Genomic DNA, 13,514 nt, shown 5'->3' with positions numbered 1-13,514 from the left:
AAGATTGTTCAAAATTTGTCTTAATTTCTTCAAACACATCTAGAGACGGAGACAAGTCTAACCAAGACCTCCAATTGCTGATATAAGTCTACTTTTTAGTATGGGAACAAATACGTCCATTTTTACCGACTCAGGGTATAACCATATTTCATAAAGACCGTATGATTGGAGAATTTCCTTAACCTTTGATGCCCAGTTCGTAGAAGAATGATTTTCAACACTGTAAATTTGATCCTGTAATATAACATTTAAAATGCAATTATCTCGCTTGACTATATGAAGTTTTAAAAAATATTTAACCATTCTTACATGTCTTTTCGATATATAATGGGAACCTGCCCAACTCTCCGTACAAAGCCAACGTATTGGTTGACTGTTTCACATTTAATACCCATTTACAAAACTTTTTGTGGACTCTTTCTACCACGTCCGAATTTATATAAACCCAGACTTCAGAACCATAGTTAAGGACTGATAATACGTATGCATCAAACAGATTAAACATTATATCTATTGGCACTTTAATATTACGGACTAGCGCCATCAAAGAGTGAAGTGATCTCAACCCCTTTCCAGCTAAAGTTTTTGTAGCTTGCATAAATGCACCGCCACTACTAAATACAATTCCTAAATAATTAAACGAGCTAACAATTTCCACTTTAGAGAATTCTGCAATCCTGTCTTAGTCTCTGATACAATAACCGCATCGTCGGCAAAAAGCAGCAAATAAATTGAAATATGGTCAATGTTAATTCCGACGTCAAGGTTTTCTTGTAAATGCATTTCAATATCATTAAGAAAGAGAGAAAAAATACAGGCCAATGTCACTATTAAAACAATCTGATAATTTTCCCAAGTGTTTTACAAATAGTTTGACTTCATTATACATTGATATTACTAGGGACAAAACTTTACCATCAATTCCCAACTTAATAAATTTATACCAGAGTCTGTTTCTATCAATGCAATCGTAAGCTTTTTTATAATCAATAAAACAACAGTAAAGCTTTTTTTCTTTCAAACTGCGTTTGAATCAATGAATGCAAAATAAAAACAGGATCCACAGTACTGTACTTATTTTTAAACCCAAATTGCGCATCTGTTAATATACTATTTTCCTCCGCCCACGCTTTTAATCTTTCATTCAATATAACAGTGAATAATTTTGAAAAACAGCTAGTAAGAGTTATCCCCCTATAATTATTTGGATCTGATTGATCACCCTTTTCATGGATTGGGATAATAACACCAGATGCCCAAGCCCTTGGAAATGACTTCATGTCCAATATATGATTAAAAAAAGAATTCAATGGCCCAATGATTAGTGGGACTGATATCTTAAAATACTCGTATAACACATTGTCAATAGAAGCAGCCTTATTTGAGCCTAGTTTCCCAATTGCTTTTTTAATTTCATCATTTGTGATAGGTGCATCCAACGAATCAAATGTAACATTTTGTTTTACCTCCGCATCGAACTGGCCAACAAAATCATCATAGTCATCATTATCACGAGATTCGACACCTGACATGAGGTTACTAAAAAAAGTTCGAAATTCCTGGTTAGTGGTATTATCGGACCCATTTACCATCTTTAAATCTGTTTGTCGCTTGGTCCCCTTACATTCATACCCCATTAGTGTTCGTCACATATCTGTTGATTTTAATTGCCTAATAGGTAATGAGCTTATAGTTCGGCGGGCAATAGTGGGGTTATATAACAACTTTAGGCGGCTAAAGTCTTTCAAATCTAATATTTCATTTAATCCTACTCGTAAATGCATTGACATTGTATCTGCATTCATACTGTTTGGTAAAATGTCCATACACTCTAAAGTCAAGTACAAATTGGCCCGTGGGAGAATTGTACTTTTGAAATTCGCAATAATACTGATCATTGATCAGTATCACAGTTCAGTGAATTTAAATGCGCACATTATATTGGTATTACTAATGGATAAATATTTATTCACGCCAGTCGATCTGCTGTTTTTATTACGGTGTCAGTGCGATAATTAAGTTGTTAACACACAACAGTTCGCGAATGTGAACAGGTTATCTTACGGCAGTTATATGCCACCATAAGAATAAGAATGACATTTTTTTCCTACGAACCACTGAGATAATGCAAATATCGGTGCGCAAGAACATTGCATCTTTTAACAACCATAGCCCATAAATTCAAAGCAATGAACATCCAACAGTCTGTACTCCAGTGTAATTTTATTGTTTATATAGTTACATGTACATGAGTCCCGTAGGATCAAGTTTCAAGCTTTGTCGTTCTTAAACCTTAAACATAAAAGTTTGCCTTTTGCCAATCAATATACGGTGCCATAAGTATCGTGGACTTCAATTACCAAATCGCAAAGTGGACAGATATTCATTGCATGACAAACATTTGGAGGGACGGAAGTTTTTCTGCCTTTTAGCAGTAGAAATGGTTTTAAGACAAGTGCGTTGGTGGGTGTGTCGGCGGAGGGGCTCTGCCATATGGGCCCTGATGATGGTCATCGGGACATTGATGCTCATTTACCTAACCCAAAACCGCTTCACTTTTTCAGGTAGGGATCATCACCATGTTCTTTGTATATCAAATGTAACACATTCAAGATCATTTTGCACATTATATGTTTTAATGGCATGTGCTAGTCATGTGTAGTTAAGAAGGTGCATTCTAATTAATAGTGATTTTTTATCTCTAAAATTGAAATGACAAGGCATCGTTTCAATATACTAGTCCTAATTTTTGAGTGTACATACAAGATGACAATTAGCACACCTTTTAGATAAACTAACGGTCGTTGATTCGAGCGCCACACCGTGTCGGAACACACGGCCTCTAAACGCCGCTATAGCTGTTTGTTTTCGAAATAGGTTTTATTAAGGTTTTAGGTAGTTCGCGTATAGTTTTGTTTCCGCACTGAGAAGCATGCATAACCAGCATAACAATGAATGATAAATATAGCAACCTTTGTATTTATTCCAAAAGCGTTAACTTTTTATATTACTTCAAGCGCAAAACATACTCGATTACGGAGTCGATAGTGCCACCACTACTCGACAGCGCCACCACTAGGGCAACAGCGCCACCACTTTTATAAATGTGTGCATTTTTCCTTTTTAAGAAGTGTTTATTAGTTTTGTTGTGTTCTGGCATAGGTACTATACATAACAGTTATGTTTACATGCGTAAGAATGTTCTTACTGGGAGGTGTAAGCACCGAAATGTACTTGCTATACAATCAGATCTCAAAATATGCACAAGTCCGATTCGGGAGAAAAGCTCCTGGCACCACACTTTGCGCAATATTGAAACGAAATAGTAACCAGCCTGCAGTAAAAGTGTTCTTACACGGTACCACATTCTCCGATTTTCGAAATATGTCCGTTAAATGAAATTATCAAATAAAATATAAATCATACTCACTTTTGTTCATGTAAACATAGGGCACAGCTCCACCACGGAAGTGTCGACAGCTCTTTTCCTTTGCACCACCGTAAAGTGGTGGAGCTGGCGTTTGGAGGCCGTGATCTGCGCCATACGATGACCGGTGCATTACTAAAAGTAGTTGGTTTGAGCGCGATACAGGGCGCATTGTTTCCTAGGGATTTACTGTTACAATATAATACCCGGGTTGTATTTTTATAAGATGCTACAATAATTGTTCGAAAGCAGAGACCCTGGAAAGAGAATCTTATTACTTTAGAATCTTATTACTTTTGGGTAAAACTAGATGTATAAACAACGATTGTGAGGTTTAATCTAGAAAAAAACTGAACTCCTTTTCAAAAGTTAGTATTTTTAACGTATCCTTATACTTTAAAAGAATTCTCAAAACATGTCTTTTGTTGAAGTTATCTTGTTCCATATTTATATCAATTACATTCTGAAAGTGGAACGGATATTTCGCCCTTTTTTGGTGTTAGTCACCTCAAAAGCCTTGAAAATGAACCTATCTGAACTTAACTGTTCTTCCAAATTGTAATTGTACTTCTTGTCTCTATGAACATTATCAAATTTTGAGCATATTCCACAGCTAGATTGGTGGGCTACCTTAATTAGCAAAAGAGTTCTAGGGTTGTTTTTTTACTCTTATCACACAGTTGAGACAGTACACATTCGCTTAATATATATAAAATATAAAATATGTATATCTTATTCATCGCATGTGTTTATATACATTCCGATTTAGATGTGGATGTTGCGACAAAAAGAGTAATAACAGAATTTGTTAAATTTATTAAGTGTATTTCAATAGAAGGCTTAGGCCACTGCCAGTGATAGTAACATTGTGCTGTTCCCTTGATCTAGAGCTGACCCCTACGTCAGAAGAAAAGATTTATCAAGAGTCCACATCAAGTGGAAAGAAAAGTAGTATCCTGAAGGACACAAAGGTATCAAAAACCATACTAACTCAAATAGTATTTTTTCTAAACAGAATACTAGTTATTAAAAACGATGTTCACAATGTCTCAGTGTGGGCTATTGGGTAAATCTTTGCTCGTAGACGTCCTGATAACATAAGAACGAACGACCATTCTGAAAACATGTGGCTAGATGTTTTATTCGAATGGTTCAAGTGTATTAAAAACAATATCAAAATGCTTGCCCTTATTAAGGGTCTGTCACACACTTCGCCGGGACTAAACCGGAGCACACAATTAAAAATTGCGAGAAAATCGGTGGAGCTCCGTCGAAAAAGCATTTGAAAAATCACGATTGGCCGTAGCAATACCGATGTAGTACCGGCGTTGTGATACCGATGTAGTACCGGCGTTGTGATATCGATGAAGTACCGGCGTTGTGATAGCGATGTAGTACCGGCGTTGTGATACCGATGTAGTACCGGCGTTGTGATACCGTGGTTCTACCGTTGCCTTATCGTTGCCTTACTGTTTTCCTCCATATGTAAAGCCGATGTACTACCGACTACCACTTTTATGGCATATTTTATTTTTAAAAACCCCTGTTGATACGTATTGTTTAGTCTTGGTTTGTCTGAATACAGGATCTGCCAGTGGAGGATGGGTTTTCACGAGCTGAGTATCTACGGAGCGCGTGTAAGAACAACATACATAGATCGGGGAAAAGAAAGGTCCGAGTAAGTTTCGACCCGCATGTTAACGCCGTGTACTGTCCGCTGTGTAAGATCGCTTCCACCTTCTTGACAAGAATGTTCCGAATGATAGCGCTTAATAACAGGGGTTTACCAAACGGGACAGTGTACACCCCTTTTGACGTTCCTATCTCAGATGCACCTCCTTCCACAGATAATTTGGACCTTAACAAGTGGACTGTCGGCAACAAAGATGCAAGTAACAGTTTTCGGTTTATGTTTGTAAGGAGCCCATTTGATATGCTCTTTTCAGCTTACGTTGATAAATTTGTTGGACCTAATCCGTATTTCAATCGGTTTTCACGAGATAAGAATAACCAATGTGGATATGCGAATTTTTCATTTCGACAACTGCTGGAATATGTGATTATCACGGATAAGAAGAAACAAACTCTCGACTGCCATGTTGCCAAGTGGGATGCGTGTTTACCATGTGAAGTAAACTATACATATATAGGCAAAATGGAAACGTTCAAAGACGATATCACAAGTATATTGTCAGCTCTTCGGCAGTTCAAGAGTCTGGATGCAATGGAAGCTAAGTCCTCTAACCTTCATGCTGATGACGCTATACAGGATTCGGTCTCTGGACCTTATGAATGGCGGAAGGACATTGTAAAGTGCATGTCATGGCCAGATGCTCTGCGTAGAATCTGGCGAAAGTTGCAGATCCGAGGAGTAATAGGGACCAAGGGCTTTTCGCTCTCCGAGTTTGAGGCAGAGTCTATTAATAAGACTGATTACATCAACGTTCTTAAGAAAGTTAGGGAGAAAAGCACAGCAAACGAAAGACATATGATGAAGCAGTTATCTTACATTGAAGCATACAGGAATATTCCTGAGGAATTATTAGACAGTATTAAACATGTATATAGAAATGAATTTAATTTATTCAATTTTAGCAATGATACTAAAATATTTCGCCAGTCGGATCAATACAATGCAATAGGTTTTTTTAATTACTCGAACATCGAAAGTAATATTTTGTTGCATACTATGGATTAAGTTAACTTTCTTTCAAAAAGCATTCGTAGGAAATTAAACACAAAATATTGTGCATTGCATTGTTATAACAGCATAGTGATCACTTCTGACGCATACCTCAAAACAAAATCAGACTAACATAAAATAAAGTCAGACATCAATATCATCGAGTTAAAACTGATCTGTAAAAGTTCACTAATAAGATTTGTCGTTTATTTAATACAGCAATATTCAAGAACGTTTGTGAGGAAACAGTTAGAGCGAATCAGCAGCCAATTGTTTAAAACTGGTTAATTCTGTGATTTAGTCAAAGCTAGCCAAAAACTGAATTGCTTGGTCAATATTTATTTAATAATTACTATTAAAAACCAACATATGTGTGCAGTTTAGCAACACTCATCATGAACAATATATACAACACTCTAAACAACAATCTACCTCAAACAATAAATAAATAAAAGTGGCAGAAATTAGTTAAGGGACCATATTTAATACAAAAAGAGCAATTCTGTTGAATATTATTATAAATTGATAGTGCTCTCAAAATAAAGTTAAGATGTTCAGAAGCTGTATTTCAATTTTAAACGGGGCGATACGAAACGCTTGGCCTGAATGATCGTCTTTGTTTTGCCGCTTTATGATAATATTGAGTCAGAAACTCGAGTGTTAATATAGTAAACTTTATGGTACTACATGCATTCTATATTTAGAAAAACAAATACAACCAAAACATTATTTCAAACTATTTCGGATATAGATAAGCTGTCTTTTATACAGTCAAATAATAGACAAGGCTATGCCAGAACCTGCAACTCTATTCTTATGCTTTTTAACTTTTAACATTTTGTTATTTTACTAAAAGCTACAACTAAGTGCTTATCAGTTTATGGCTGGTCTGACCACAGTGATAATGAAAGTGACATATTTTACTTCCATTTTAATGATACATGTCACTCATGATGATAGAACACGTTATTTTGAGTATTTTAGTTTCCTTGTTGTATTCCAAGATTTTTCATCTATTTCTAGTTTCTTATTGTATATATGTATATATATATATATATAAACAACATTTGGATTTTGTCATTAGACCAGGGGATTTTGTTCAGAATTCCAAGGGATTTTGTTCAGAATTCCAGGGGATTTTGTTTAGATTTCCAGGGGATTTTGTCAGTAGACAGGGGATTTGGTTAATAATTCCAGAGTGTTTTCAGATTTCCGGGGGATTTTGTCATTAGACCAGAGGATTTTGTCATTCATTAGACCAGGGGAGTTTAATTGATCAGCATATCGCAACCGCACGAGCATCATTTAACGCTTGGTCCCCTTTACATTCATACCCCATTAGTGTTCGTCACATATCTGTTGATTTTAATTGCCTAATAGGCAATGAGCTTATAGTTCGGCGGGCAATAGTGGGGTTATATAATAACTTTAGGCGGCTAAAGTCTTTCAAATCTAATATTTCATTTAATCCTACTCGTAAATGCATTGACATTGTATTTGCATTCATACTGTTTGGTAAAATGTCCATACACTATAAAGTCAAGTACAAATTGGCCCGTGGGAGAATTGTACTTTTGAAATTCGCAATAATACTGATCATTGATCAGTATCACAGTTCAGTGAATTTAAATGCGCACATTATATTGGTATTACTAATGGATAAATATTTATTCATGCCAGGCGATCTGCTGTTTTTATTACGGTGTCAGTGCGATAATTAAGTTGTTAACACACGAATGTGTTGTTCGCGAATGTGAACAGGTTATCTTACGGCAGTTATATGCCACCATAAGAATAAGAATGACATTGTTTTCCTACGAACCACTGAGATAATGCAAATATCGGTGCACAAGAACATTGCATCTTTTAACAACCATAGCCCATAAATTCAAAGCAATGAACATCCAACAGTCTGTACTCCAGTGTAATTTTATTGTTTATATAGTTACATGTACATGAGTTCCGTAGGATCAAGTTTCAAGCTTTGTCGTTCTTAAACCTTAAACATAAAAGTTTGCCTTTTGCCAATCAATATACGGTGCCATAAGTATCGTGGACTTCAATTACCAAATCGCAAAGTGGACAGATATTCATTGCATGACAAACATTTGGAGGGACGGAAGTTTTTCTGCCTTTTAGCAGTAGAAATGGTTTTAAGACAAGTGCGTTGGTGGGTGTGTCGGCGGAGGGGCTCTGCCATATGGGCCCTGATGATGGTCATCGGGACATTGATGCTCATTTACCTAACCCAAAACCGCTTCACTTTTTCAGGTAGGGATCATCACCATGTTCTTTGTATATCAAATGTAACACATTCAAGATCATTTTGCACATTATATGTTTTAATGGCATGTGCTAGTCATGTGTAGTTAAGAAGGTGCATTCTAATTAATAGTGATTTTTTATCTCTAAAATTGAAATGACAAGGCATCGTTTCAATATACTAGTCCTAATTTTTGAGTGTACATACAAGATGACAATTAGCACACCTTTTAGATAAACTAACGGTCGTTGATTCGAGCGCCACACCGTGTCGGAACACACGGCCTCTAAACGCCGCTATAGCTGTTTGTTTTCGAAATAGGTTTTATTAAGGTTTTAGGTAGTTCGCGTATAGTTTTGTTTCCGCACTGAGAAGCATGCATAACCAGCATAACAATGAATGATAAATATAGCAACCTTTGTATTTATTCCAAAAGCGTTAACTTTTTATATTACTTCAAGCGCAAAACATACTCGATTACGGAGTCGATAGTGCCACCACTACTCGACAGCGCCACCACTAGGGCAACAGCGCCACCACTTTTATAAATGTGTGCATTTTTCCTTTTTAAGAAGTGTTTATTAGTTTTGTTGTGTTCTGGCATAGGTACTATACATAACAGTTATGTTTACATGCGTAAGAATGTTCTTACGGGGGGGGGGGGGGTGTAAGCACCGAAATGTACTTGCTATGCAATCAGATCTCAAAATATGCCGATTCGGGAGAAAAGCTCCTGGCACCACACTTTGCGCAATATTGAAACGAAATAGCCTGCAGTAAAAGTGTTCTTACACGGTACCACATTCTCCGATTTTCGAAATATGTCCGTTAAATGAAATTATCAAATAAAATATAAATCATACTCACTTTTGTTCATGTAAACATAGGGCACAGCTCCACCACGGAAGTGTCGACAGCTCTTTTTCTTTGCACCACCGTAAAGTGGTGGAGCTGGCGTTTGGAGGCCGTGATCTGCGCCATACGATGACCGGTGCATTACTAAAAGTAGTTGGTTTGAGCGCGATACAGGGCGCATTGTTTCCTAGCCTAGGGATTTACTGTTACAATATAATACCCGGGTTGTATTTTTATAAGATGCTACAATAATTGTTCGAAAGCAGAGACCCTGGAAAGAGAATCTTATTACTTTTGGGTAAAACTAGATGTATAAACAACGATTGTGAGGTTTAATCTAGAAAAAAACTGAACTCCTTTTCAAAAGTTAGTATTTTTAACGTATCCTTATACTTTAAAAGAATTCTCAAAACATGTCTTTTGTTGAAGTTATCTTGTTCCATATTTATATCAATTACATTCTGAAAGTGGAACGGATATTTCGCCCTTTTTTGGTGTTAGTCACCTCAAAAGCCTTGAAAATGAACCTATCTGAACTTAACTGTTCTTCCAAATTGTAATTGTACTTCTTGTCTCTATGAACATTATCAAATTTTGAGCATATTCCACAGCTAGATTGGTTTTAGGTTGTTTTTTTTTACTCTTATCACACAGTTGAGACAGTACACATTCACTTAATATATATAAAATATAAAATATGTATATCTTATTCATCGCATGTGTTTATATACATTCCGATTTAGATGTGGATGTTGCGACAAAAAGAGTAATAACAGAATTTGTTAAATTTATTAAGTGTATTTCAATAGAAGGCTTAGGCCACTGCCAGTGATAGTAACATTGTGCTGTTCCCTTGATCTAGAGCTGACCCCTACGCCAGAAGAAAAGATTTATCAAGAGTCCACATCAAGTGGAAAGAAAAGTAGTATCCTGAAGGACACAAAGGTATCAAAAACCATACTAACTCAAATAGTATTTTTTCTAAACAGAATACTAGTTATTAAAAACGATGTTCACAATGTCTCAGTGTGGGCTATTGGGTAAATCTTTGCTCGTAGACGTCCTGATAACATAAGAACGAACGACCATTCTGAAAACATGTGGCTAGATGTTTTATTCGAATGGTTCAAGTGTATTAAAAACAATATCAAAATGCTTGCCCTTATTAAGGGTCTGTCACACACTTCGCCGGGACTAAACCGGAGCACACAATTAAAAATTGCGAGAAAATCGGTGGAGCTCCGTCGAAAAAGCATTTGAAAAAGCACGATTGGCCGTAGCAATATCGATGAAGTACCGGCGTTGTGATAGCGATGTAGTACCGGCGTTGTGATACCGATGTAGTACCGGCGTTGTGATACCGTGGTTCTACCGTTGCCTTATCGTTGCCTTACTGTTTTCCTCCATATGTAAAGCCGATGTACTACCGACTACCACTTTTATGGCATATTTTATTTTTAAAAACCCCTGTTGATACGTATTGTTTAGTCTTGGTTTGTCTGAATACAGGATCTGCCAGTGGAGGATGGGTTTTCACGAGCTGAGTATCTACGGAGCGCGTGTAAGAACAACATACATAGATCGGGGAAAAGAAAGGTCCGAGTAAGTTTCGACCCGCATGTTAACGCCGTGTACTGTCCGCTGTGTAAGATCGCTTCCACCTTCTTGACAAGAATGTTCCGAATGATAGCGCTTAATAACAGGGGTTTACCAAACGGGACAGTGTACACCCCTTTTGACGTTCCTATCTCAGATGCACCTCCTTCCACAGATAATTTGGACCTTAACAAGTGGACTGTCGGCAACAAAGATGCAAGTAACAGTTTTCGGTTTATGTTTGTAAGGAGTCCATTTGATATGCTCTTTTCAGCTTACGTTGATAAATTTGTTGGACCTAATCCGTATTTCAATCGGTTTTCACGAGATAAGAATAACCAATGTGGATATGCGAATTTTTCATTTCGACAACTGCTGGAATATGTGATTATCACGGATAAGAAGAAACAAACTCTCGACTGCCATGTTGCCAAGTGGAATGCATGTTTACCATGTGAAGTAAACTATACATATATAGGCAAAATGGAAACGTTCAAAGACGATATCACAAGTATATTGTCAGCTCTTCGGCAGTTCAAGAGTCTGGATGCAATGGAAGCTAAGTCCTCTAACCTTCATGCTGATGACGCTATACAGGATTCGGTCTCTGGACCTTATGAATGGCGGAAGGACATTGTAAAGTGCATGTCATGGCCAGATGCTCTGCGTAGAATCTGGCGAAAGTTGCAGATCCGAGGAGTAATAGGGACCAAGGGCTTTTCGCTCTCCGAGTTTGAGGCAGAGTCTATTAATAAGACTGATTACATCAACGTTCTTAAGAAAGTTAGGGAGAAAAGCACAGCAAACGAAAGACATATGATGAAGCAGTTATCTTACATTGAAGCATACAGGAATATTCCTGAGGAATTATTAGACAGTATTAAACATGTATATAGAAATGAATTTAATTTATTCAATTTTAGCAATGATACTAAAATATTTCGCCAGTCGGATCAATACAATGCAATAGGTTTTTTTAATTACTCGAACATCGAAAGTAATATTTTGTTGCATACTATGGATTAAGTTAACTTTCTTTCAAAAAGCATTCGTAGGAAATTAAACACAAAATATTGTGCATTGCATTGTTATAACAGCATACTGATCACTTCTGACGCATACCTCAAAACAAAATCAGACTAACATAAAATAAAGTCAGACATCAATATCATCGAGTTAAAACTGATCTGTAAAAGTTCACTAATAAGATTTGTCGCTTATTTAATACAGCAATATTCAAGAACGTTTGTGAGGAAACAGTAAGAGCGAATCAGCAGCCAATTGTTTAAAACTGGTTAATTCTGTGATTTAGTCAAAGCTAGCCAAAAACTGAATTGCTTGGTCAATATTTATTTAATAATTACTATTAAAAACCAACATATGTGTGCAGTTTAGCAACACTCATCATGAACAATATATACAACACTCTAAATAACAATCTACCTCAAACAATAAATGAATAAAAGTGGCAGAAATTAGTTAAGGGACCATATTTAATACAAAAAGAGCAATTCTGTTGAATATTATTATAAATTGATAGTGCTCTCAAAATAAAGTTAAGATGTTCAGAAGCTGTATTTCAATTTTAAACGGGGCGATACGAAACGCTTGGCCTGAATGATCGTCTTTGTTTTGCCGCTTTATGATAATATTGAGTCAGAAACTCGAGTGTTAATATAGTAAACTTTATGGTACTACATGCATTCTATATTTAGAAAAACAAATACAACCAAAACATTATTTCAAACTATTTCGGATATAGATAAGCTGTCTTTTATACAGTCAAATAATAGACAAGGCTATGCCAGAACCTGCAACTCTATTCTTATGCTTTTTAACTTTTAACATTTTGTTATTTTACTAAAAGCTACAACTAAGTGCTTATCAGTTTATGGCTGGTCTGACCACAGTGATAATGAAAGTGACATATTTTACTTCCATTTTAATGATACATGTCACTCATGATGATAGAACACGTTATTTTGAGTATTTTAGTTTCCTTGTTGTATTCCAAGATTTTTCATCTATTTCTAGTTTCTTATTGTATATATGTATATATATATATAAACAACATTTGGATTTTGTCATTAGACCAGGGGATTTTGTTCAGAATTCCAAGGGATTTTGTTCAGAATTCCAGGGGATTTTGTTTAGATTTCCAGGGGATTTTGTCAGTAAACAGGGGATTTGGTTAATAATTCCAGAGTGTTTTCAGATTTCCGGGGGATTTTGTCATTAGACCAGGGGATTTTGTCATTCATTAGACCAGGGGAGTTTAATTGATCAGCATATCGCAACCGCACGAGCATCATTTAACGTTTTTCTACATCCTGGAGTTGCAAACCCTAAAACGTTTCATAACGCCGGTAGGGGGCACCTCCCTTCCGGATCCACCCCAAACAAACGTTTTGAGCGTTTCTTTTCCGAGGACGTAGGACGAGGATGTATTTTTGCTGGAACTCTTTTGTGCTTAGTGAAAATAATTGCGTATGGATATGCGATAATTCGTGATTGTCATGAATATGCGCGCAGTGATTTAAATTATGTTAATAGTCAAATTGGACTTTAAATAGTTCTAAGCAGAGTGAAGTATTATTTCTTGAAAGGTGCGTAAAAACTGTTTTATGGTTCGCAAACCATAACTAGATAATCAGTTACTGCTAAAATCCAAACGTGCATTTATATATAAG

The 13,514-nt window shown here is 36.3% G+C and overlaps 2 protein-coding genes across 2 annotated transcripts; both read left to right on the top strand.

The window, feature by feature from the left end:
- The first annotated feature begins 2,418 nt into the window (after positions 1 to 2,418).
- LOC128230504 (carbohydrate sulfotransferase 10-like) lies at positions 2,419 to 7,132 on the top strand. Its single transcript, XM_052942826.1, has 3 exons — positions 2,419 to 2,564; positions 4,316 to 4,398; positions 5,013 to 7,132. The coding sequence occupies exons 1-3, from the start codon at positions 2,441 to 2,443 to the stop codon at positions 6,123 to 6,125; spliced, it is 1,320 nt and encodes a 439-aa protein (XP_052798786.1). The 5' UTR covers positions 2,419 to 2,440; the 3' UTR covers positions 6,126 to 7,132.
- A 1,063-nt stretch (positions 7,133 to 8,195) lies between these two features.
- On the top strand, positions 8,196 to 12,865 carry LOC128230503 (carbohydrate sulfotransferase 10-like). The gene is made up of 3 exons (XM_052942825.1): positions 8,196 to 8,381; positions 10,091 to 10,173; positions 10,738 to 12,865. The coding sequence occupies exons 1-3, from the start codon at positions 8,258 to 8,260 to the stop codon at positions 11,848 to 11,850; spliced, it is 1,320 nt and encodes a 439-aa protein (XP_052798785.1). The 5' UTR covers positions 8,196 to 8,257; the 3' UTR covers positions 11,851 to 12,865.
- The last annotated feature ends 649 nt before the right edge of the window (positions 12,866 to 13,514 follow it).

This window comes from Mya arenaria, chromosome 4 (assembly GCF_026914265.1).
Source record: "Mya arenaria isolate MELC-2E11 chromosome 4, ASM2691426v1".
In the NCBI taxonomy this organism is placed as follows: domain Eukaryota; kingdom Metazoa; phylum Mollusca; class Bivalvia; order Myida; family Myidae; genus Mya; species Mya arenaria.
Note: the sequence above shows the minus strand (reverse complement) of the source record. Positions and strands in the feature narration are given on the sequence as shown.

Excerpts from the sequence above, each read along its gene's own strand:
- LOC128230504 (XM_052942826.1), top strand. The coding sequence starts at position 2,441 with ATGGTTTTAAGACAAGTGCGTTGGTGGGTGTGTCGGCGGAGGGGCTCT. Across the intron at positions 2,565-4,315 it reads AAACCGCTTCACTTTTTCAG|AGCTGACCCCTACGTCAGAA; the intron begins GTAGGGATCATC and ends CCCTTGATCTAG. Across the intron at positions 4,399-5,012 it reads GTATCCTGAAGGACACAAAG|GATCTGCCAGTGGAGGATGG; the intron begins GTATCAAAAACC and ends GTCTGAATACAG.
- LOC128230503 (XM_052942825.1), top strand. The coding sequence starts at position 8,258 with ATGGTTTTAAGACAAGTGCGTTGGTGGGTGTGTCGGCGGAGGGGCTCT. Across the intron at positions 8,382-10,090 it reads AAACCGCTTCACTTTTTCAG|AGCTGACCCCTACGCCAGAA; the intron begins GTAGGGATCATC and ends CCCTTGATCTAG. Across the intron at positions 10,174-10,737 it reads GTATCCTGAAGGACACAAAG|GATCTGCCAGTGGAGGATGG; the intron begins GTATCAAAAACC and ends GTCTGAATACAG.